Source organism: Emydura macquarii, unplaced genomic scaffold (assembly GCF_026122565.2).
Source record: "Emydura macquarii macquarii isolate MOO-44397 ecotype Brisbane River unplaced genomic scaffold, CSIRO-AGI_Emac_v2 contig_1477, whole genome shotgun sequence".
Taxonomy (NCBI): domain Eukaryota; kingdom Metazoa; phylum Chordata; order Testudines; family Chelidae; genus Emydura; species Emydura macquarii.
The window spans coordinates 22,910,173-22,935,573 of NW_027131614.1; the positions used below are offsets into that span (position 1 = coordinate 22,910,173).

At 38.8% G+C, this 25,401-nt stretch overlaps 1 protein-coding gene across 1 annotated transcript in view; it reads right to left on the reverse strand.

Annotated features, from left to right (window-relative positions):
* Positions 1 to 25,401, reverse strand: part of SNTG1 (syntrophin gamma 1) — a 503,809-nt gene that overhangs the window by 18,633 nt on the left and 459,775 nt on the right. The window contains exon 16 of the mRNA XM_067553875.1: positions 22,162 to 22,254. Coding sequence (XP_067409976.1) covers positions 22,162 to 22,254 — 93 coding nt within the window. The remainder of the gene's footprint in view (positions 1 to 22,161; positions 22,255 to 25,401) is intronic.

Genomic DNA, 25,401 nt, shown 5'->3' on the forward strand with positions numbered 1-25,401 from the left:
AGCCTATATGCTATTCTTTCTAATGAGAGCTAATGGCCCCAACAACATTAGCAGGTGTGCTGCACAAATTACAGACACTACATTAAACATAGACTTTTTGGCCAATAAGGCTTTTGCACAGCATTTCTAACAGCAGGTGTAAAATGGCAAAAAGGTTGATCTTTCACAGTTTTTCCAGGGAGATATTTTTTGTTTGTTTGTTTTCCAAGGCAAATATCAAAACAACTCCCATTTTCTGTGAAATCTGTGATGACTATGAAAACAACACAATACAATGCTCATCTGGTAACAGATTATAACCAGACATAACAATGCAGTACTGTCCTGAAGAATATATAGGAACATTGTACCTAAAGTCTGTTGCTTTACAGAACATCACACCCATCAGTGTGGAATCAATGAACAGCCTCCAATCAATATCACATTTGATGTGTAAGTGAGATGGACAAGAAATGTGTCTCAGTGAAATGTAAATAATGAGCAAAACTATTAGGGAACATTTGGGATGATCACTGTGCCAGAAATCATGTACGTATGACTTCACACTACTACTGGTTGCTACTGGCTGAATTCTTTCTTGTTCCTGCTCTAAGAAATCTGCAATCTACCAAATTTGTTTATATTCACAGTAATGTCTATCGGGTTCATCTTCTGTTCCTTCTTCTGCTTGTCTTCATTAGCACTGTTCTTTTTCCATCAGAATCTCAAACTTTGAATAATTTTCTTAAATAAAATGCCTCTATGCCATAGAGGAAAATTCAGAAAAGTGAAGAAAATTTTATCTCAAAGTGTTCATTTAGAACTTTATTGTTTGCTGCCAATTGCTACAGAAAAGAATGTTACTAAGCTTTCTGATAGCTCAGAATTTTAACTTTTTTCCCTTTTTTGGGGCCTTACTTTCCCTAACAATAGTATATAAATCTAATGAGTAACAGGCAGTATGATGCACGGATTGTTGGATATATAGGCAAACAGTTTAATTTCAAATTCACTTTGCTTGTGACTGTTAAAAATGACATTTTTTTAATTTAAAAAATGGGTGAAATCAGTGGTAATGAAAATGAAGGATCAATAGCATTGCTACACTCATAAGCTTCCCAACACAGCTCTGTCAAATTGTCTCATTCTCTACCTACATCACTCCTATTAGTCAAGTCCTTGAACTTAGCTGCACAGAGAATGGTGGTCATACCAAATCATGCCCTGATTCAGAAAGGTACTTAAACAGATCCTGACTATAAGCATGTGGGTAGTCATACTTCCAGTTAGGCACCTGCTTAAGTACTTTTCTGTACTATAGTCTATATCAACAAAGAGACAAAAGACTTCTAGTGGCCAGAATGTCCTTACAGCACATTAAGCCATGGGACCCTTTGCCTGACTGGATGGAGAAGGTGAGTTGACCCTAGGGTGACCAGATAGCACACGTGAAAAATTGGGATGGGGTTCGGGCTAATAGGCACCTATAGAAGAAAAAGCTCTGAATATTGGGACTGTCCCTATGAAATCAGGACATCTGGTCACCCTAGTCGCCCCATTTAACTGCAGGGATGGGGCATGTCCAGTAGGCTGCTAGGACGGGGATCATTGCCTCATTTAAGGTTTCTGACCACTCAGAGAGGATTGCCTGATTCCAGGTAAAGAGGCAGAAAGCTGTACAGCTAGAATAGGTTGTGCAGGGGGATGCTGACTGGAAATGGGGCAGGATTATACCTAGGACAGTACCAGGAAAGTCCTACTTAACGCAGACTAGACTAGCAGCAGATACCCTTCCATCCGTGGGCATAGTTAAAATACCATGTCATTATACGCTGCAAGCATTATGCTAGTTGCTCCCTTTCTCAGGGGTCTGGAAAGGAATTTTCCTTCACTGCCAGTGGCTGAGGCAAGGTTGGTTTTTTTGCCTTGCCCAGAGTGAGTTATGGAACTGGTGGGGGTAGGAATGGGGGCGGGGCTCATGGCTCCCAGACCTTGTATGGAAGAGAGTCAACCCTCCACTTTCTAGTGTCCCTTAATCCTTATACAAGGATGGATGGTGAGGCCTCAGCAATGGGATAGATAGGAACAGATTGGAAAGGGAAAAGGCTGACAGCAGCTCCCCAGATATATGGAAGTACCTGCACTGCACAATTTTATCTGTTGAGTACTCCCAAATACTTAAGAAATAAAGTTTCAGCCTATTTAAAACCACATTCAGTGCCACCTGTCTGTCTTCCTGAATAGCCAGACAACATGATCACAATGAGATTTCACTTGTTCTATCTTTTTGAATATAATTCCTAGAATTGAAAGTTCAAAAAAATATTTAATAGAGGCAATCCTATCTTACTTTTTGTATGTAGTAAGGGATAGAATCTGCACAAATACTGCAAAAAAGGATTCACAAACACAAAAGCAATACATTTGCTTTTGATGGCTTTCCCCAAGTTTTATTAATTTTTCATAGACATTCACAAGAAGCAAGTTTTGTTTGCAAATGTGTTTGAGAAAAAGTGTTCTGAACATTCATGTGGATATATATTGATACATAAATACTCATACAAATTCTAATGAGGATTCACATCAAAAGTGTCCCCATGGTCATCTAGAAAGCTCTTTTGGGTTCAGAAGCCATTTGGTAAGGAAACAAACAACATCAGATGCATCCGACAAAGTGGGTTTCTGCCCACAAAAGCTTATGCCCAAATAAATTTGTTAGTATTTAGGGTGCCACAGGACTCTCACTGTTTTGCTAAAAACAGACTAACATGGCTACTCCCCTGGAAAACAATATCATGTGACTTAGGTGACCAATCACACAACTCCAATAGGAAATCAAGTATACAGGTTACTCGAATCATTGCTCATGAGTGAAATATAGGCTGAAATATGTTTGCATAAGCCACTGGTGAAATGTTGAATAATAATTAAATTTGTAAAAATTGAAGTCTATTCACAAATAGAAAGGGGGCTACATCTGTTGTATAAATTATTCCCCGCTCTATTGTTATTATTTATTTGTATAATAGTAATGACTACAAGCCTCAAACAAGTTGGGGTTTTATTGTACTAGGTACTCTACAGTCAGCTCTGATAAAGGGTCCTCTATTGAACAAGAAATTTTAAAAAAACTATGTCTTTGTATGAATCCACAGAAACTGTGCATAAATGAAAGTAAGTACACTTTTTAGGAAGCATTATAGCATGGGTCACTCTAACAGACTTGATAAGAGAAAAAAGATATTTTAAATACTTATTAAAATCAACAACCTGAATGTAAAATGTCCTCCAACTCTGAGATGAATTCTCTGGCCACATTAACGAAACTCTGCAGGTTCAGAAAACCTGACAAAGCTAGCCAGTTCTTAAAGAAATATATATTATGGAAGACAATGCCACTGAACAAACAAACCTTATATTAGGTGTTCTGTTCCATGTATTATTCAAAAATCTCTAGAGCTTTATCACTAATGCTATAGCATCATTTCAGACCTTTAGCCTCAATGACTACTGGAAAATAATCCAAGCAACTAAACAAAACAGGCACCTGACAAACTAGATAGAAGACATACCCTGAAACGGTGCTACATTATGGTAGTTTGGAAATGCCAAAAAGTGAAATCCTATTTCGGTGAAGTGGAAAGGAATTTTACCATTGATTTCACCCCAACACTTTAATTAAGAAAGATTTCATTATAATTTACCATTTAGGATTTGTGTATCCTATATTCTATTGGTGGAAGGGACAAGGGTTAGAGCTTCATTGAACTCTCCTTGAGGTCTAGAGAAGGAAACCAGAAATGTTCAAGCTAAATAGAAAGTGGGACCAATCATTAAGCATAAGGGGTTGCACATGTTGTAGAAGTCCACTCACAATAAAATGGGCAATTAACACTGTGCCACTGGCAGACCAGGTGCCAGCTCATGCCAAGGCCCCTAAGTCTCAACTGAACACTGACAAATACATGGCTGGAACCAGTCTGGCTCACCTGTGTGCTGGTATAGGTATTAGAATTATAAGACTGTGTTTAGATTTTATGAAATGCTTGTAAATTGCTGCATGCATTACTTTTACTTATAATATCTGTATTCCTTGTTATAAGGAAATATTTAAGTGTTTGCTCTGTAACTGTAAATCACCAGACAAGAGAGAAGGATTAAAGAATGTGAAATACTAGTTTCCAACAGAAAGTGTGCTCTCCTTCCCAACTAATGAAGGCCCATCGACACCAAATAAACTGTTGTGGAACATCAGCGTACAAGAGACTGTTGATTGCTCCCTTCCCCTGCCCCTGGAAGAGGAGATGTGCAAGTGAATTTCTCCCCATAGCTGAATTTCCAACTCGAAGCAGAAGGAGGGGGAAGGAATAAAAAACTTTAACAAGGAGAAACGGTATGTTTTATGCTGCTGGACTCTGAGGGGCAAGAATTACTAAGCATAAGCAAAAACAAACAAACAAACAAAAAACAACCCAAAACCCTGATGTTTGGCTTGGGGTAATTCTAAAGGACATACAAAGCTTGCTTATTATAGAAGCATCTTACTTTTTGAAACTTAAGATTGGAACTTATTTGTGTGTGTATGTTTGTCTGCTTTAACTTTGTAAATAACTCTCTTATTTTATATTTTTAGTTAAATAACCTTTAGATAGTTTATTACTCAAGAGTTGTCTTTGGTGTGAGATCTAAGGTACAATTGACCTTAGGTAAATGACTGGTCCATTGGGACTGGGAGTAACTTGAATATTGTTGTGATTCCTGCCATAAGGAACCATCTATCACAAAACTAAACTTACCTGGGTGGCAAGATAGATCAGAGTACTCAAAGGGACTGTCTGTGACTCCATGTTAAGGCTGTTATAGTGCTTGAGGAGTTTACATTAGATAATTGGTTGGTGAAATCTAAGTATAGAACTCACAACCAGTTTGGGGTTTGTACTCAGCTTCTTAACAGTGTGCCCTGAAGTTGGTACTCATGCTCTTGGGCCACTGTAGGACAACTTGACCAACACCTCTGCAATCATAGGATAAGGAGCAGTATGTGTTGCAAGTTGTTGTAATAGGCCATAAAACCAGTGTCTCTGTTAAGCCCATGTTTTTTTAGTGTTGAGCAGAATTATGAATTTAAGCTCCTAGGTTTGTCTTTTTGAAGGTATTGTGCAGGTTTCCTTTGAAGACAAGACTCAGAGGTCAGATATGGAGTAACTGTTTTGTGAAAAGGATTCATCCATGGGCGATTAGGTGTTTTTATCTTTTATCATTTTCAATGAGTTTATTTGAGAGCGTAGTGATTATCTGGTTTCACTCACACAGTTGTTGTCGGGGCATTTGATGCACTGGATAAAGTACACCACATGTTGTGATAGGCATGTGTAGGACCCATGGGTCTTGAAAGGTGTGTTGTGGGGGATATTGATCATCACAGCAGTGGAGATATGACTGCACGTTTTGCCTCTGGCATTGTGGCAGGGTCTGGTGCCACCATGAGTTGGGGTGCCCTGGTCTGTGGGGTGCTTACTTTTGATGATGAGCTTTGCAGGGCTGGGGGGTTGTGTGAAGGCCAGAAGAGGGGTTTGGGGAAAGATTTCTTTCAGGATGTTGTCCCCATGAAGTATGGATTGTAATTATTTGATGATACCCCATATGGGTTCTAGTGTGAGGTGGCAGGTGACAAGTAGGAATGTGTAGTCAATGATATTTTTTCCTTGTACTGAAACAGGTTCTCTCAGGGTATTTGGGTGGCCTGATCCATAATGCTTTTCTGGTGGAGTTTCCTTATATTCTTCGTAATACTATTGCCTAATATGTCCTGCCAGTGTTACATTGTTATAATAGACACACCACTTTTCACTGGTTGTATAGTTGTTTTATAAGTACATTATCAAAGCATTAGTGAAATAGCATAGCACCAAGGAAAGCTAATGCCTCCAGCCTCTGTAATATTTTGGCATGGTTCTTCAGAATCACACAAACTGAGGAAAGCTACATTCTTTTTCTCATTCTAATTCTAAAAGATAAGTTCTTCAACAAAACTTAGACATTTTTTTCAGTTATATTGAAGTCATATGGTGTTTTGCCATCTCACATTCTTGTGCTACAATATGTGTGTTTCTAAGGATGTATTGCATTCTTCCAATGGTACAGATTGAACTAGTTTGTTCTGCCTACAACATCAGAAAAATAATAAGTAATCCACAATGGCTTTATGATTATTCAGGCTTTTTATTTAATCCAGAAAAATATGAATTCCCCAAAAAACTCAGAATAATCAGGTCTGTTTGTGTATCATTTACTTAACATACTCCTAGCCAGATTATGTGTGAGTGTGTAAAGCAATCAATAGCTCCTTCCATGACTGTTTGATCCAGGCTAGGAATTAGAGAAGTCCTCCCTAATAACACTAGCAAGCAATGGTTATGCTTAATAAGACTAGGAGCTAGAGAGTAGAAGAAACTAAATTGTCTAGTGGTTTCCTGAAAGGACTAACTTTATATTCATTTCAACAAAGTCCTCCCTCTTCTTCATCATGAATCCTGAGCTGTACTTGAAAATAAACAAACATGCTTTCACTGAGCCTGTAAAGTAGTATTTGCACATGTAAATCAGGTATAGTAATGAGCATATGAGTACTTAGGTAAGTAACTACCTAATCTAGGAATGCAGATACGAGTTTCCATGGATAAACACAGCTTTTGGAAATGAATCATAGGTGTACACACTTCAAATTTTGACCCTGTATTATGAAGTGTTGTACTACAGGTATATAAAATAAAATACAACCAACAGCAGCAATTTCAACACTCCCTTTCATTGATGCAACACACAAATACAAAGGGCTTTATTTGGCCTCCAGTTTTATGCCTGGAAACAATTAAACGTATATATAAGGATTTTACAATGATTACACAACTAATTTCCAGACAGTGACTGCAAATGCTATAGAACATGCTTATTATTTAAAGATGCAAAGCTGGAGGCTATATTTTTAAATATTAGTCTCAATGACAGTCTTTTGTTTGATACAATATATCTTCAAAAGACTTAGCTGTACTTCTTAATCAATCTTATTCTTATCCAGTTCTTGGAATTATTAAATCATGCTTCTGTACAGCTTTTGAAGACATAATAAAATATAGAATTATTCTCAGTTGCAGTTGACTCCTTTAAGCTAATGTTATTTGTCTGCTCAATACCGTAAGTGGTGCTGCTACCAACTCAAACCAAATCAGTGCTAGATACATCTATCCTGTGGGTCCTTCCTGTCAAGGATAAAAGTAATTGGTAGTTTGGGCACCTGGGATGTGGATTAATTTGGCAACACATTGCTTCTTCTCATATGAAATTGAGAGAGATTGCATTTCTGTGAAGTGACATTTTGTCCATATTGCTAGCAGTAGTATGGAACTGATTTGGATCAAAATTTTGTTCCTTCTCAATTTCACACTGCTACCAACCTCACAGGAATGCCTTACTATAAAGAATTATGATCTGAGTCAATTTCCTTTGTCAACTGGCAGGGCTTTATAAGTACAATGGGAAAAACAGAAGAGGACCTGGAGAGTGGAGAACAGAAGGGGACAAAGAAACAGAGAGAGAGAAAAATCACTACTAATAAAATAACCAATCTTGGCAAACTCTAACATCCTATATATTTTTAACAGAGTACAGTCTATTTTCTTAGTGCAGATTGATGAACCACAGGAACTCACCTTTGGTTCATCTGCTGGACTACATGGCTACACCAACAGGGCCTGGTTCTTTGAACTAGCGTTGTAGCCGCCACTATTTCAACTTTAATACTCTAGGCACATAATAAATTATCATTATAACACACAATTCTTATTTTAAATTTCCCACCTCTGAACCCAGTCCAGTTCCTGTTTGGTATCTGCGCTGTTGAATGGTAATTCTGGTATTGGCATTGAGGAGAATGTTAATATATGCTGAATCAATTAATTTCTATATCCAAAGTGCATATTAAGCCAGTACAAATTAAAGAAATGGTAGGCTTCTTTTGTATGTCATCATAAAATAACCTAAACATAGACAGAGTTTATTATTTCAGGAACAATGAAGAGTTGTACTAGTTGGCTATGTAGCCATTTCACATGAAAAACGTAAAGGTATTTGCTGTGCTAGTTATTGCTCATAATGTATTCTGTTCTTTTGATGAAGCAATATGTTTGTAAAAGACCAGATGACAGTCACAATGGGTTTTGTTGATATGCACTGTATGGGCCATTAGGGAGCCTTTTGTTACTTTGCTCCAGCAGCATTGTATAATTAGCAGTACTTACATTTATTATAATTTTCTACAGGAATGAATTCTTCTTCTGACAAATGTTCATTTTTCGACTCCCATTGTAAAAAGCAGTAAATGTTCTGGAGTGGAACATGGCACTTTTGCATAGGAATATATTTGCATTATATACATAAAGTACACACACATACATGCATATGAGTACTTGTAAATGTGTATGTGCACGTGTGTATATAAATATTACATACATTTTGTACGTGCATGTATGCATATAAGCACACAAAAATGAGTAGCTATATAATTAGCTATCGAGTGGTGTGTACACACACCCACACATCCTACTTCCACCTTCTAGCAGTCCACCAGGTCTGCGGTAAGAAAGTGGGACGAGAATGGCCAGAACTTAGTTCAGTTGGGGGAAAGGGTGGCCCAATACACTGTAGTGATTTTTTGTTTTTTGCACTCGTGACTATGTTGGTGCAGTTTTGTATTTTTGGCAAGTTACCAAAGGGCAGTAGTAGATACCAGATACAAAGAGGGATGAGACTGGACTATATGCTTTTCTGCCAGGGGCTACTATTAATGATGGGAGGGTGTCTCAGCCCTAGCTAGAAGTTTGCCTGCCTCAAGTCTGGCACCTAAGGACAATAGAATTTCTGGCAGCCAGCATCTAAGCTGTCTGCTAGAGCCCATGGTGGCCAAATGAAAAGCCAGAGAACAAGCAGTGACCTGCAAAGCCAAAGAAACCCCATATTATAAAAGTAGCAACACTGAATATATCCAGATTGGCAAGTCAAGGGAGAAAAGCATAGATCATAAGGAGAGGTCCTGATGTTCTGTGCCTACCTGAAACATGATGGATGGAAAAGGCAATGATGATTTGGGTTTAGATTGTGAACTCTTCCACACAGGTGAAAAAGAGGTATGATGCAGTCAGGGTGGTAGTGAGAGGACAGCTGAAGAAGATGGTGAATGAAGTTTTAGAGTAAATGGCAGGCTAATTGCTGAATGAGTCCAAGGAAAAGAGGGTGCACTGTTTGTGATATCAGCGTATGCACCTCAACAAGGATGCAATGAAGAAGAGGAGAGTTTCCACCAAGCCTAGCAGGCACAAGCAGATGCAGCACCAGAGGATCTGATGTTGGTGTTGGGTAATATGAATGCACACAGAGGCAAAAACCAAAGGAGGTATGAAATGGGCTTAGGAAATATCAGCGTAGGCAGCAGGAATGAGAAGGGAAAGTGTTACTAGACATGTGTATTGCCAGTCAATGGATGATAGCCAATACATGGCTCCAAAAGAAAGTGATCATTTGGTCATCAAAGGTGCACGCAGAAGCCAGATTGATATGATGTTGCTGAGGAAATCTCAGTGCAGTAAAGTTATGGACTGCAAAGTGATACCTAGTGAGATGGTAGCACTGCACTGCACTACAAACTTCTGCCACAAACTTCTTATGGCACAGATTTACAATAAAGCCTTGGACAAGGAGAGAAAGATACAAGATGAAAGTAAAGGGGAAATGCAGCAGAGAGGTTGATTAAAGCAGTAGAGGATAAGTATCTGGAAACAGATTTGGCATAGATTCATAGACTTTAAGGTCAGAAGAGACCATCATCTTGTCTGATCTCCTGCACATTGCGGGCCACAAAACCTCACCCAACCACTCCTGTAATAGATCGATAACCTCTGGCTGAGTTACTGAAGTCTTCAAAGCATGATTTAAAGACTTCAAGTTACACAGAATCAACCATTTACACTAGTTCAAACCTGCAAATGACCCATGCCCCAAGCTCCAGAGATAGGTTAAAAATCACCCAGGGTCTCTGCCAATCCAACTGAGGGGAAAATTCCTTCCTGATCCCAAATATGGGGATCACTTAGACCCTGAGCATTTGGGCAAGACCCATGAGCCAGACACTTGTGATAGAATTCTCTGTAGTAATTTAGAGCCCTCCCCATCTGGTGTCCCATCACCAGCTGCTGGAGATCTTTGCTGCTAGCAATTGCAGATGGGCTACATGTCATTGTAGGCAGTTTCATCATACCATCCCCTACATAAATTTATGAAGCTCAGTCTTGATGCCAGTTAGGTTTTTTACCCCCACTGCTCCCCTTAGAAGGCTGTTCCAGAACTTCATTACTTTGATGGTTAGAAACTTTGCTTAAGGTCAAGCCTAAACTTTTTGATGGCCAGTTTATATCCATTTGTTCTTGTGTCCACATTGGTGCTTAATTTAAATAACTCTTCTCCCTTGCTGGTATTTATCCCTCTGATGTATTTATAGAGAACAATCATATCTCCCCTCAGCCTTCTTTTGCTTAGGCTAAACAAGCCAAGCTCTTTGAGTCTCCTCTCATAAGATGGGCTTTCCATTCCTTGGATCATCCAGTAGCCCTAGTAGCATCAGCTAAAGAGGACTGGAACATCGAAAAAGAACATGGATTGTGGCATCGGAAGAGGTTTGTGGACAATGCAGATGGGAAAACTCAGGGATAGAAAGGAGTGGTAATAGACTAACAAAATGCAGGTAGGAATCCAAAACAAGAAAATAGCATGTAAAGAAAAAGAAATAAATCCATCCAGTGCAAATGAAAGCAAATACCAAAAAGCAAAGTATCAAGTGGACAGTAAAGAAAACCAAAGAGAGATGAGCTTGTAAACTACCACAGCTGGCTGGAAAAAAGATCTATAACATTGCAAAAATTAGACAAAAGGGGAGGATGATGATACTGCAACACCATTGAAATGATGATGAGGGGAAACTTGTAGTAACACCCAAACATGTGAAGGAGAGGAGGAAACAATACTTTGAGAGTCTCTTAAATGATGCAACTCCCCGCATGAAGCTGCCAACATGTGATCCTAATGTGGTGCCTGAGTGTGACATACCAGAAGAGTAGATAAGAATGCAGTCCAGGAAATGAAGAACAGTAAGGCAGCAGGATCTGATGAAGTGACAACAGACCTGGTGAAAGTCTTGGGTGAGAGAAGCATAAAACAGATGAACAGAATAGTTAAAGCTTTATGCTGAGACAAGAGAAATCCCCAAGACTAGTGCCAGCCTATTTTGGTCCCAATACATAAGAAAGGAAGTATCCATGAAAGCAGAAACTATTGAGGGATAATGTTACTATCGCATGAGATGAAGATACCAGAACAAATCTTAGATGAGAGGGTTTTGCTCTTTTTGCCTCTGCCTCTATCTTCACAGATTCCCAGACTACAGCACTGGGCAGCACACTATGGGAAAGAGGCAGTAAAAGAAGTTTCAGGACTATTTAGAAAGCTGGACATGCACAAGTCCATTGGTCCAGATGTTATGCATCTGAGGGTGCTGGGGGAGTTGGCTGATGTGATTGCAAAGTTATTGGCCATTATCTTTGAAAACTTGTGGTGATCTGGGGTGGTCCTGGATGATTGGAAAAAGGCAGATATAATGTTCATTTTTTTAAAAAGGAAGGAGGATCCGGGGAATTACAGACCAGTCAGTCTCACTTCAGTCCCTGGAAAAATCATGGAGCAGGTCCTCTAGGAATCCATTTTGAAGCCCTTGGAGGAGAGGAAGGTGATTGGGATCAGTCAGCATGGATTCACCAAGGGCAGGTCATGCCTGGCCAAACTGATTGCCTTTTATGATGAGATGACAAGCTTTGTGGATGTGTGGAAAGTGGTGGATGTGATATACCTTGACTTTAGCAAAGCTTTTGATACGGTCTCCCACTGTATTATTGCCAGCAAGTTAAAGAACTATAGGTTGAATGAATGGACTATAAGATGGATGGAAAGCCGGCTGGATCATCGGGCTCAATGGGTAGTGATCAATGGCTCCATGTCTAGTTGGCAGCCAATATAAAGCTGAATGCCCCAGGGGTTGGTCTTGGGGCCAGTTTTGTTCAACATCTTCATTCATGATCTGGATAATAGGGTGGATTTCACCCTCAGCAAGTTCACAGATGACACTAAGCTGAGGGGAGTGGTAGATATGCAGGAAGGTAGGGATAGGATACAAAGTGACCTAGACAAATTGGAGGATTGGGTCAAAAGAAAACTGATGAGATTCAACAAGTACAAGTGCAGAATCCTGCACTTAAGATGGAAGAATCCCATGCACTGCTACAGATTGGGGACCGACCGGCTAAGCAGAAGTTCTGCAGAAAAGGACCTGGGGGTTACAGTGGACAAGAAGCTGTATATAAGTCAACACTGTGCCTTTGTTGCCTAGAAGGCTAACAGCATATTGGGCTGCATTAGTAGGAACATTGCCAGCAGATGGAGAGAAGTGATTATTCCTTTTTATTTGGCACAGGTGAGACCACATCTGGACTATTGTGTTCAGTTTTGGGCCCCCCACTACAGGAAGGATGTGGACAAATTGGAGAGAGTCCAGTGGAGGGCAACGAAAATGATTAGGGGGTTGGGACAAATGACTGAGGAGGAGAGGCTGAGGGAACTAGGCTTATTTAGTCTGCAAAAGAAAAGAGTGGGGGGGGGGGATTTGATAGCAGCCTTCAACTACCTGAAGGGGGGTTCCTAAGAGGATGGTGCTAGGCTATTCTCAATGGTAGTAAATGACATAACAAGGAGCAATGGTCTCAAGTTGCAGACGGGGAGGTTTAGGTTGGATATTAAGAAAAAGCTTTTTCACTAGGAGGGTGGTGAAGCACTGTAATGGATTACCTAGGGAGGTGGTGGAATCTCCTCCTTAGTGGTTTTTAAGCTTGGCTTGACAAGCTCTGGCTGGGATAATTTAGTTGGGGTTGATCCTGCACTGAGTGGGGGGCTGGACTATATGATCTCCTGAGTTCCTGTCCAACCCTAGCCTTCTACGATTCTATGATTAGGAGACTGGTGGAACCCCTCCTCTAAGAAAAGTTCAGCTTTAGTAAAGGATGAGGAACCACACATACCATATTTGTAATTTGGCAAGTGATAGAGAAGTGGCTAGAGTACCATCAGGATAGCTTCTGGGCTTTGACAGACCTAGAAAAGGCATAGAATACAGTGGACAAAAGAATGCTCATACCGCTGCTGAAGAAATATTTAGTGTGTGAGGATTTAATAACTATGGTGAATGCACTATGTAAATCACTTAAAACAGCGATCTAAACATGTTTTGGGAAGACAAGCCCCTTTGAAGTGAAATTAAGACCTCATCAGGTGTCAGCCCTTGGTCTGCCACTGTTTATCATGTTGATGGAGTATGTCATTAGGATGATCCCAATTGGAAAAAGTGAGAAACTACTATATGCAGATGATATAGTAATAAAAATATCCACAAGAGAAGCCTGTGGGGAAACAGTAAACCAGTGGTGTGACCATCTAAACTGGCATAGGATGACAATGAACATGTCTAAGACTGAGGTCATGTGGGTCAGCAGCAGTGCCACGGGGAAACTGGACATAAAGATTAATGGAGTGAGATGAAATCAGACTGGCCATTCCAATTACCTTGACAGCTGGTGTTATGGAAGACAGCAAGTTTGAATGTGAGACACGGTCTAGACTGGGGGAATGCTGGATGTGTGTGGCCTAGCATTTCAAGTGTTGTATATAACAAGTGTATGCCACTAAGACCAAAAGCCCAGATGTATAGAATAATGCATCCTGCAATACTGTATGGTGCAGAAGCATGGGTTGTAAAGAGACAGCAGGTTCAGTGCCTCCAGGTATTTGAGATGAGACATCTTTGCTCTATAAAAAGAGTTACACAAAGAGACAGATTTCAAGAGGAAAGAATTAAATGAATGAAGTCAAAGTGGAAGTCAAAGTACGTGATGTGGCTGACAAAGTCCAAAAAGCACTACTTCGATGGTTCAGTCGCATACTGAAGATAAATGAAGAGGACCTAGTCAAGATAGCATGGCAGGAGAGAGTGGAAGGAAAGAGACACCTGGGTAAAGCTGAGGAAGTGATGGATGGATTACATCAAAGAAGATGGTAAGCAAGTGGACCTTTATGCCACTTCAGATGGACAAATATGGCAAATGCTTGCACTATGATCCAACCCCAGATGATAGAATATGGGGAAGATGATATATATGTATATGTGTATTATATACATAATGCAATGTATACTATGCAAAAGTGTTATGTTTGCATACCAAGGTGATCGGTGTAAACACACACACACACACACACACACACACACACACACACACTCTATGTTTTTTAGCCCATTTCCTTGGTATCTGAGTACCTAACAGATTTACTAATGTGAAATCAGGCTTGGCCCCCGAGTGCCAGAGACCCACGGTACGCCACTGCCAAAATGAGATACACTGAAAGGATGTACAGAAGTGTATCCAGATTACTTGCTGTACACCAAGAATCCAAGATGTGATGACCAGAATGTTCAGTTGGGATTACATTCATTGAAATGAAAACAAAGGCAAATGTAAACTGTAAACTCTTAGCATGTGTTCATATACGGCCCAGCACAGTGGAACCCTGATCTCAACTGAGGCCCTCTAGATGCAACTGTAATACCAATTAACGACAGTAACTAGGTGACACTGCTGACATTAAAGAAATGTATAACTTGATGTAACCTTTTGCAATGTTGAAGAATCAAGGGAAACATCTCCCACAAACACACACTTTGACAGCAGCAGCTGGGAACCTGGAACTGAAAGTAAAATGTTTGCCTTACACTCTTGAACTTTGAGGGTATGTCTGCAATGACACGCCTGCAGCTGGCCTGTGCCAGCTAATTCAGGATAAAGGGCTGTTTAATTGTGGTGTAGACATCTGCGCTTGGGCTGTAGCCTTAGCTCCGGGACCCTAGTGCCCAGACTCCAGCCAGAGCCTCAATGTCTAAACTGCAATTAATCAGCTCCTTAGCCCATGCCCTCTGAGCCCAGGCCAGCTGAGGGTTTTTAATTGTAGAGTAGACATACCTTAGGAGCCTACAGAAAGGAAAAGAGCCTCTGGGACTTCAGTGGTCCATGTAAACTAGATGCCTGAGACTCAGAAGGCCTGTAACAAAAGGGCCAGTGAAGCAGTGGAGATGTGCCTGGATAGCCAAAAGGAAGGAATCCTGCACTGGTCTTTTACATGACATGCATATTGACAATTACAACTGGCACTTCTTGTGAATTTGTCCTTATGGCCCCCACATAAACAAATAGGGCCTTTTCACCACAGCTATGTCATTAACATGAACAAGTGAGCATGTGGTAGAATTTAATCAAACACTTGCTAAGATCATTAAGAAGCTATATATTGCAGGGCTTCATTACACTGTAAATCTTGAATGATAAAAAAAGAACATGTCTTGCTCTTGAACTTCAGATCCAGGGAGTTCTTTAGAAGAACAAATACTTCTTTGAGTGATAACTTTCCTATGTCAAAGGGACAAGAGAATTGTATTCTTCCTTCTTTATTTTTAAGGCCATCATGATGCTACTTGGTGGTTTACAAAACTGTTTCAGTAGGTAATTGATATTTTCCTGTAAGGTTAGAAGAATCTGAATTAACTAGCAAGTTTTAATGTCTGTTCATTCTAATCAAAATAGCTTGTTTATAGAGCAACATAAACTGTCAAAGACAAACTGAGGTTGGCCCTGTTTTTGAGCTGTCAGGGACTGAGCGAGAGAAAGCAAGAGAGATTTAACAGACAGCAAAGATATGTTTTAATCACATCACACTATGGATTTATTTTAAATAACACAGTTTAAATAGGGTTCGTGACCATATTTATGTTAATTTTTGCACAGATTCAGAAACCTATTTTCTATATATTTTTACTGAAATATGATGTGGTCAAATTTAAATATGGTCAATACAGATGAAAGTCTGCATCACTAATTTAAGACTACAAAGTGAAACATTACTGCTCACAAAATTACACTAAACAAGGAAGCAAGCAATGGAGATTTTTATGCTTTTTGGATTGGAAGTGTGAATTTACACGGAGACATACTTACATGCAAACTCACACGTTAGCATTATTAATGACTTTCTTCTTTATCACATTTGTGAACTTTGGCCCATTATTTGGCCATCATATTGAATAAAGTGTTATTAATCTGAATAATCAAGTAATTAAAGAAAAGGAAGTGTGATAGGTTGGGATTAAGGTAATAAAGACAATTAAAATGCTGCTATCTTGCTTAAATAACCTGACTGTCAGAACAACTAGCTAAGTGTCTTTTAATGAACTGTAGAACTATTAATCATATTGGTTCAGATTGTCAGACCCTTACTCACACTGCTGTGCAGTTATTCCATGAGTAGACCCATTGACTTCAACAGGACTACTTGCTTGAGTGACTACTCACCATTGTGAGTAAGGAATTAATAATCTGGCCTGTTGGATATAAGGGATGATTTCACAATCCCATGGTGACTGTGGGATCTACAGCAGTGTTTACATTGTAAAGAGGCAGATTAGTAGGACACAAGTGAGGGATTAGAAGGTCCCTACATACCAGAATATAGGAGAGCGCCTTCCAAGTATGCCCAGAAGATGACACCTGAGTAGCGTCAGGGGAAAAGGACAAAATGTTGTCCTGAGAAACATCAACATGCGACAAATTAAAAGCCAAATTTGCCACAGTAGTGTATTTACTCAAATAGATAATTAAAGATGAAACATTTAAGAGTCTATAAACTTGTTTAGACATTGCTAATCTGACTCTTATATGATCCAGATAATTTACTTATGAATATGCCCAGCAATCGTTCTTGAAGAGCCTAATCACTGCAATGTCTACATATTAACCTTGATCTTTCAAGTGTACCTTGAAAGTATAATGCACAAAAGGGCAATAGGAGAAGTACAGTGATCTAGCAAAAAGAAGTTGAAGTTCTGGTTAAAAAAATAAATAAATAAATAAGCTCAAGGTGGTGGCAGCTACCTCGCTCAGGATGGAATGTTGAAATTCAGCAACAATTATACCCAGAGATTTGGTTGTTTTATCTGTACAAGTAACACATACATTTTTACCCTGCACATTGACTTGTTTGGGGGCCTATTTACACCTTGTGCAACTCCAGTTATTTGAAAGGGGTTGTCATACTGTGTTCAAGATATGCCAGAATTTAGCCCTTTTTTTCTGGAACTAAGGTTTAACTTCACATAATTCTTGATCCTTGCCATACATAAATTATTAAGATTTCCAGGTAAATCCCACACTAACTTCCTAATCTGTACACTGTCTCATCATCCATCAGTGAGCTTGTTTTCTGAGATTGGTGACAGATATGGACAGTGTGCTTTTTTCTTCCTGTTGGCTGATTTCCCATCAGTTATTATTACATATTATTTATATATGTAGCACCAACAGCATGTGACTGGTTATGAAATATTACCATTGGCAAAGTTGCAAATGGGTAGGAATTTCAGAAGCACAGATGTGCATTGAAATACATCAGTTATATTTATCTGTACTCTTGAAGCATAGAACAAATCTTGCTACAAGAAGGAAATCTGTCATCTCAAACAGACTATTAGACTAGATGGATGCTCTGTTCAGGCATACATAGCAGCCATTATGCACTTAAGAGCCAGGCCAACTCCTGAGGTCTTTTTTCTAAGACCCAAGTTTAAGTGTCGCTTTTATTTTAAACTCAGTTCTCACTCGGGCAAACTCCCACTGACTTAAATAGAGGTTTGTCTGACTAGGGACTGAGTAAAAATGGAACAAGGATCTCCAAATGTATTTCCTGTTATTAATCCCTCGCTCTTTTGAAGAAACATCATAGCACTTTAACTTTCTAGTTGGAGAACTATCAGAGACAGGCAAAAGGAAGTTTAAGGAAGGTGTGCCTTGATAAGCAAAGAATACAAGTATGAAATTGGTACTAAAATATTCTCAGCATAGACACTGAAGAAAATGCATTTTATAAGAGTATCAAGGTCCCTCTTCACAGGAAAATTTCCAGTAGTATCCTGGAGCTGTGATATCCTAAATAAGGCCCTAGCAGAAAGAAGTCAGTAGTGGAACTTAGAAACACTCAGTGGTAGGAAGCCACAGGAGTTCGGGAAAGCTTTTCTTTGGGGTTTCAGTTAACTGGAGCTCACTCCTCTTGAGCTTCATTCTGGGTTTCAAAATCAGGAAACAGGATTTCTCCACTACAGCAGCTCATTTTGTGCACTCAGTCCAAATTTCCAACTGCTTTTTATTGGTCCCAATAATTAAGTTTCAGAATACAACAATAACTCTGTTGCTTCTGCAGCAGAAACCACAAGGCACTCGCAGGAAGCAAAAAAGTTCAGATGAAATATTCTGGAGGAATGTGCTGTAATTTTAACTAGGGGAGCAGAAGCATGCTCTCTCTTGGAGCACTCTGGATTCTGATGCTGCAAATGAGGGAGGGATGGAGGCAGCCAGCTCCTCTGAAGATGTGGCAAGTAGAAGAATGGGCTATCCAGCCACCCATCCATGAAATACTCTGGGACAGGGAGGGGGGATTGGTAGCTGCCTCTAAAGACAGTAGAAGTGGGCTCAATACTAGGCTAACCAGATGAAAGGTAATGGCCTATGATAAACAGGTCAGACTAGATAATCTAATTGTCTCTTCTGGCCTTAAAGTCTATAAATATATTAAAAGGGTTTGCATGCCAACCCACATCCAAGAAGATGAAATGCTCTGGGAAGGAGAGGGAGGATTGAAAATGAAAATGACAAAAGGATGTGAGCCTGGGGCCGCTTGGTGGAAACAGAATCCAATGGCTTGTATGTGTTGGTGGAAGCAAAATTGGGTCAAGCATGTTCCAACAGACTCATTTATAAGGTCATATACGCATTTTGGGCTGGTAGTGAAAATTCCAAATGTACTAGTTTCGATGATAGGTTCTCTTGTGAAAGGTTCTCACAACTCTTGTCTGAAGTTGAATTTAATTTCTTTTTAAATCTTTTAATTAAAAACAAATACAAGTCAAGTAGTCTTTCAATTATTAACATCCTTGTGCCAAAATAAAGCACAAATAATTATTGGAAATGGTATATTTTCCTCGCTCCAGTGTTCATTAATGCTCATGTCTAGTGGTGGTTGGAACAGTACAAGGGATTTTGTAAAAATCCTAATTTTAAAAATTACAATTTAAATTTTTCTTAGGACAGTTTTTTTTTTTTTGTTTAGTTTAGTTTTAATCACATTCCTGCTTTGCATACTGATCTCTGCTTTGCATTGTTTCCATCTGTATCCTTCCTGCCCAGCCAAAGCTCATTTGAAGCCTCCAGCAAAGTTAATTTGATCAGTAGGGAGAGATATAATAGGTTAACTTAAATAAGCTTTGCAAAATTGTCCTGAAAAATGATCAGCACTAGCTCAAAATTGATTCACCTACTCTGACCATAATAATTAAAGCTGAGCAAGTACTTGACTCATGGAATTTAGCCTCTTTTCTGCCTGTGGAATGTCCATGAACAGATTGTGATATCCTTAAATTTATTCATTATTCAAATTCACCTGACAAGTTTTTAATGAGAGTCAACACAAACTTTAATCCCATGGATTTATTATAAATAGTTCACTGTGTATTTAAGCTTGTAGTCTGCTAGCTGGAAATTGGTCACACAAGTTACAAGTGATATTTTTTGTGTTCTCTTATTGGAAGAACATCTCTCTTATCAGGTGGAAGGTCTGACATGCTTCCGGAGCTTTAAAACTCTGAGTAATTTGGGGAGATGGAGCAGATTTATGAATTAGAATTATGGAATTTCAGAAATTTCACTTTCTCACCCACCCAGGCCTTTCTCGAGGGATTCTTCCTAGAATAATTTGGCTCCTATAAAATGTATTTACTGGGTGCAGAGGTTACATCCAATATTTTCTCACCATATTCACACAAAGACATTTTCTTCATATGTGCAATTCTAGTTGTGAAGGGTACTGTCTGCTCATTGTCTAACACATTTAACTGCCTATGTCACATGCCAGGGCCTTGAAAATCTCTTAGGACATTGGTCCCCTTGTAGTGTTAAGTAATGTTCCATCCAGACCCAATACACCAAGAGCACTGCATTTACTAGTTGACAATTTTCTGTCATCCTCCCCCAGTCATTGTTACAAAATGTGTATTTGTGTGTGTGTGTGTGTGTGTGTGTGTGTGTGTGTGCACGCATAATCATAGCAACAAAGGAAGTGGCACCCTTTCTTTTGGATGCACCTAGTAATCTTGTATGCTTTATGGTCCACACAGTGGCTAGGTCCCTAGCACTGCAGCTATGGAACTGCATAACAGCATTGAGTAATAGCAAGGTTAGACAGTGAGCCTGCAGACACGTACATACCAGTTTTATTCAAGATTAGGAAATCCAGCAGGTTCTATGGCAGTTCCACCTGCCAGCATTTGTCCAGGTCCTGCTGGTCTTTTTTCTGGGTCTGTTTCTTCCACCATCTGGCTCAGACTCTCTGATAATTGCCATTCTGAGATATGCAACTACATTCACTTTGGCCACCCTCATAGATGGCAGGAAGATCCTATTCATCACTTTCTTGCCTTGAGCCCTCATTTTTCCTTTGCTAATTCTGCCCCCATTCCCAGATACTAATGTGAGGAGTTACCCCTTTGCCTGGTGACTCTTGCCTTCTAGTCTGTGCTTTCCTTTTCTCCCTTTGCATGTGGCCCAACGATGGGGGAGTGGGGGCAGAGCGTAGGACACAAGTTGCCACGTGATTTACAATGCCACACTTGGATGTGAACATCTGTTTGGCTTTGAAATTCTTCACCAAACTATATCCCCACATTCTTCTCAAAACACTGGTCAAGGAGGAAATGGTAATGACAGCAGATTGCTATCGCTGCTTTTTGTAGGACCACTCTTTGCCTCATCCAGCCTCTCCTTATTGTTGCTAGTGTTACTGTTTTTGGCTTGTTATCCGCCTCTGATTCTTTCCCTTCCCTTCTCACCTCTCATCTCCTACCTCCTCCCCTCACACTCCCAAACCCACAAAGCAATTACAAACAAAACGTCTGCATAAATGCTGATGCAAAGCATGGTTAAAATTCACTATCTCTGAGTCTTGACATTTATTTTTTGTGAGAATTCATGTAAGCAAAACTCAACTGCTTTAATGTGCATCGAAAGTGAACACAAAAGATGCATGGACCAAAGTACATTTATTCTTTAATTTGAGCAAATAGTCAGGGAAAGTTACTTGCAGTATCTTTGTGCAGCTTTATTTGAATTTGATCCAAAGTGCAGTAAAGTCAGTAAAAAGACTCCCACTGACTTCAATGGGTTTTGGATCAGGTCTATAATAATCAGAATGTAAAAACTGATGATATAACAACTTCTCTGTCCAAACAAATTACTCGCCTTAGGTGATTAAGTGAATAGAATTTTTTTAAGGTTCATGAGAATACTACAAGGTATACAGACAGTGGCTGAATCCAATGGCTGCTGTCTGCTCCTTTTAGATGGCTGTGTTATCCTGATGGGAAAGCTAGAAAAGGTCACTTTGATCAAGATATTTGTGTGATGACTTTTTGCATTGTAAAATTACAAACATTAGAAATAGAAATATGAAATAATAGCTATTTGAAATTGCAATAATAATAGTACTTTCCACTAGTGCAATGGTAGATCAGGAATGATGGGTTCTCTTAGAGAAATTCCTGCACCACTATAGATTCCTAGAGGGTGATTTCCCTTTAAAATTCGATGAAAAGCAGGCAACAAAAGGAGAATTATGTGAACCTGAATTCATTTGGGCTCTTCTGTTAAAATATAGTATGAGGATTTGATACTTGACCAGTAGCTTGTCTGTAACAACCACATTACAAACTGCAACACCCCATATTATTCAGAAACAACACCCCAGTATTAGAATAAAGCACAAGGATTTTGACATATGATGGCCTACTGAAAGAACACATTTCAAGGATGGTTTAACTCTATATCTCAAAACACAATACTTGGAAGAAGGATATTAATACCATATTGGATGCAGATCTCAGACCTTTACCTTTGTGGCAGCATCAAAACAGACAAAGCCCATGCCAAAGTCTATGGTAAGCCCCATGAGATGACTCTCCAAAACACAGGCATATGTCTTGCACTGAAAAAATCAGAAAACACAGTTACTATACTAAGTAGCGCTGAACTTATCTGTTAGCTCCAGTAAGTTCTCTTGGTTTGCTCTAACGCACACATCTCAAAAGTATTGTCCGAGAAAGGACTGTTTATAGGTAATAAGTCAATTTCATCCTCGGCGTAGCTAAAATCAGTGGATTTACACCAGAGAGGAAATTATTCCAATGCAATAGAAAGAGCCTCTCATTTCATTGTGAAAAAAATAAAAACATAATTCAAGAGTAATTTTAACAGCTTAATGTGGCAACTGCTAAAAGAAAAGTCTCATTTGATAGCCAGATTTTTACATTTGTTTTAGAAGATAAAACCAAGTAGCATCTACTAAACACTCATAGATCCAGATTTAGAATAAATAACTGTGTTTGCAAAGAATATCTGTTTGAGACGCTGTTTGCTTTTTAGTTATCTGCTCAACCTATAGCAGATGTGTCAATATGGTGAAAAATAATTTTTACAATCAGTTCTCTAACTTTCAGCATCAACTAACAGATAATATGTAGCTCTAACCATAAACTTCTATGAAAAAACCTTGACATTTTAAATAGAATTCATTCTTTGGTTTCTTTTTTAAAGAACATGACATTTTGATGTATGACATAAGAAATCAATTAGTGACATTTTCTTGATCAAACTGAGCTCTCTACTTGAAAGCTGGCTTCAAATTCATAATGGCAAACTTGCATTCTTCAACACAAATTCTGGTTTCCCTTGTCAAAAATATTTAATTATGTCAAAGTCCAAGACACCAAAGTGCTTTAAAAGGCCATGTTTCACACAGCTGCATCACAAGGGAAATGTTTATGGGAATTTTATGTTTCAGACTGAAGTCAGAGACAATTAAATTCTCCAAAATCTTTGCGCTGAGAACCCTAAGCAAGAGCATAGATTGTAGGATCTTTCATTTTCATCCAGTTTATAGATATTAGTACCCCGTCACAGGACTGAGTATTAATTATTAACATAAGTTAATACTGGACATAAGTCGGTTATTGAAGTCTTGTCTTTATGAAGGCACTTATTTCATATGGAGCTGTGATAATCAATGAATAATAAATAAATAGAATTTATTAAGATTTCTGTTTACCAAGAAACGCCCCCAACAAAAACACTGTCTTATTTTTCTCATGGTTCTGGCTTCAGAGCTACCCTATAGGTGAAATCCTGCCCCCAGTGAAGATAAGTGGAGCATCTTTATTATTGTGCCCTGAGTTCTTAACAATCCTGACTTTTGTCCCAAAATGTAAAGCATGGGAGTTATGGGTGTTCAGAGACTCTGAAAGTCAAACTATGTTTAGTTAGGAGTCTGAATATGGATTTAGGGGTCTACTTTGAGAAACCCTCATTTAGAAATGTTGATCTTATTGTTTCCTTAAATATAGAAAATTAGGGCAGAATTTTCAAAAGTGGTCAGTGTTGGTCTAACGCTGAAGACAATGGGATTTTTACATTTACTTCAGCGGGGGCAGAGCTAGGCTGATGCTGAGTTTTTTTGAAAACCAACGTTTAATATTTTAGTAGTTATATATGTCATGGCATATTATTGCATATTTTGACAATTTGCATCAAAATATGTTACATAGCAGGAAACCTGACAATGACAAACATGAAGAAATATTTCATAGCACAAACACAATAAAAGTCAGGAGCTAGGGTATTTTATGGTTGTGGAAAATATGCATTGCAGATATTCACATCACGTTTTTGACATTTTTGTTACTGTAAATGCTATTGATTCACTTGAATCAAGTGCTATTTTGACATTAACATTGCACCATATAGGGGGCACCCTAAATAAATAAATACACACATACACGTGTATGCACACACACACTTATTTATTTACAGCTACAAATGAGATGGCTTTACTTTTTTGAAGTACAGTTAAATGGGCAGCTCCCTGACTACAAGGAACACAAATGACATTTTCTCCTTGGAAAGGTTTTCTGCTCTAAAGAGATGAAGCATTTACACCCGCTTCTTATCTTGCTGGAAATAATTACTACTTGATAGACTATTCTCGGATTTGAACACTGACTTTCTGAAAACTTAAAGATAAATATATTTTCTGGAACTGAAATGTTTGCATCCTGTTTAGTTAATGTGCTAGCTGATATATAGATGCACCACTTTTCTCTCTAGGATGGAATAAAGATGACAGCTGCATCAAGATATATATCAGAGTTAGGTAAATTGTACATGCGCGTCATGGAATTAAAGTCTTTCAGCTTTAAACATGCAGACATCTAGCACCTAAACTAAAGTAAAATCTCTATTACTTGTCATTAGGGCAGATATGCCATTTTTATGCCAGCCACTAATAAATGAATGATAGAGTAGGTCTAAGTTCCTTGCAGTAGGAATAAGTGGTACCACACACACTTCAACCATTCAACCATGCAAAATGTGAACTGCAATTTATATTGATGTAGTCCCATTCCTTAAAAAGGTTAACTAATGCTATGTTAAAAACACCTCCCACTTTTATTGAAAAATCAGAGTTTCATTTTGTAGGCTTAAACTGATATTTTACTTGTTGGGTCTGCAGGAGTGAGAGGCAGTTTTCACTGCAACTGTATTGTAATAATGCTATTATATTATACAAATTAAAACTTTTTTCCCTGGGTCAAATGTAGGAAAAAATAGATGGTTTTGGCTTTGGCAATGTTTCACTCCATTAAAAGAAATAAATGGGTTCACAAGTGGAAAGTAATACATTTCACATTGGATCAGATTATGAATTCCCAAATACCGAAAATCTCTCGGGTTTTGCATGTAAAGCAAAAATTGGTAGCTTCAGAGTTCTATTATTAACTCACTACAATATGTATAAAACAACAACTGTTTTATTTATGTAGCTCCTGTTATCCAAAGCATATGTAAAAATTACAGTGAGGACTAAATTTGGCAAAAATAAAATATCTTAAATTGGGAACAATATTCTGCTCTAACTGAACTGACCTCCTACCCCAACAATCAGCAACTGTCTCTCCACCTACATGCAAGATCATCCTCAATCTATCACTTTAGGCTAAGTGTCCTGCTCATCATTTTTACTCCTACAAATCTTGCAGAGGTATCCAAAACGCAATTAGCAGGATAAGAAAACCTGTAA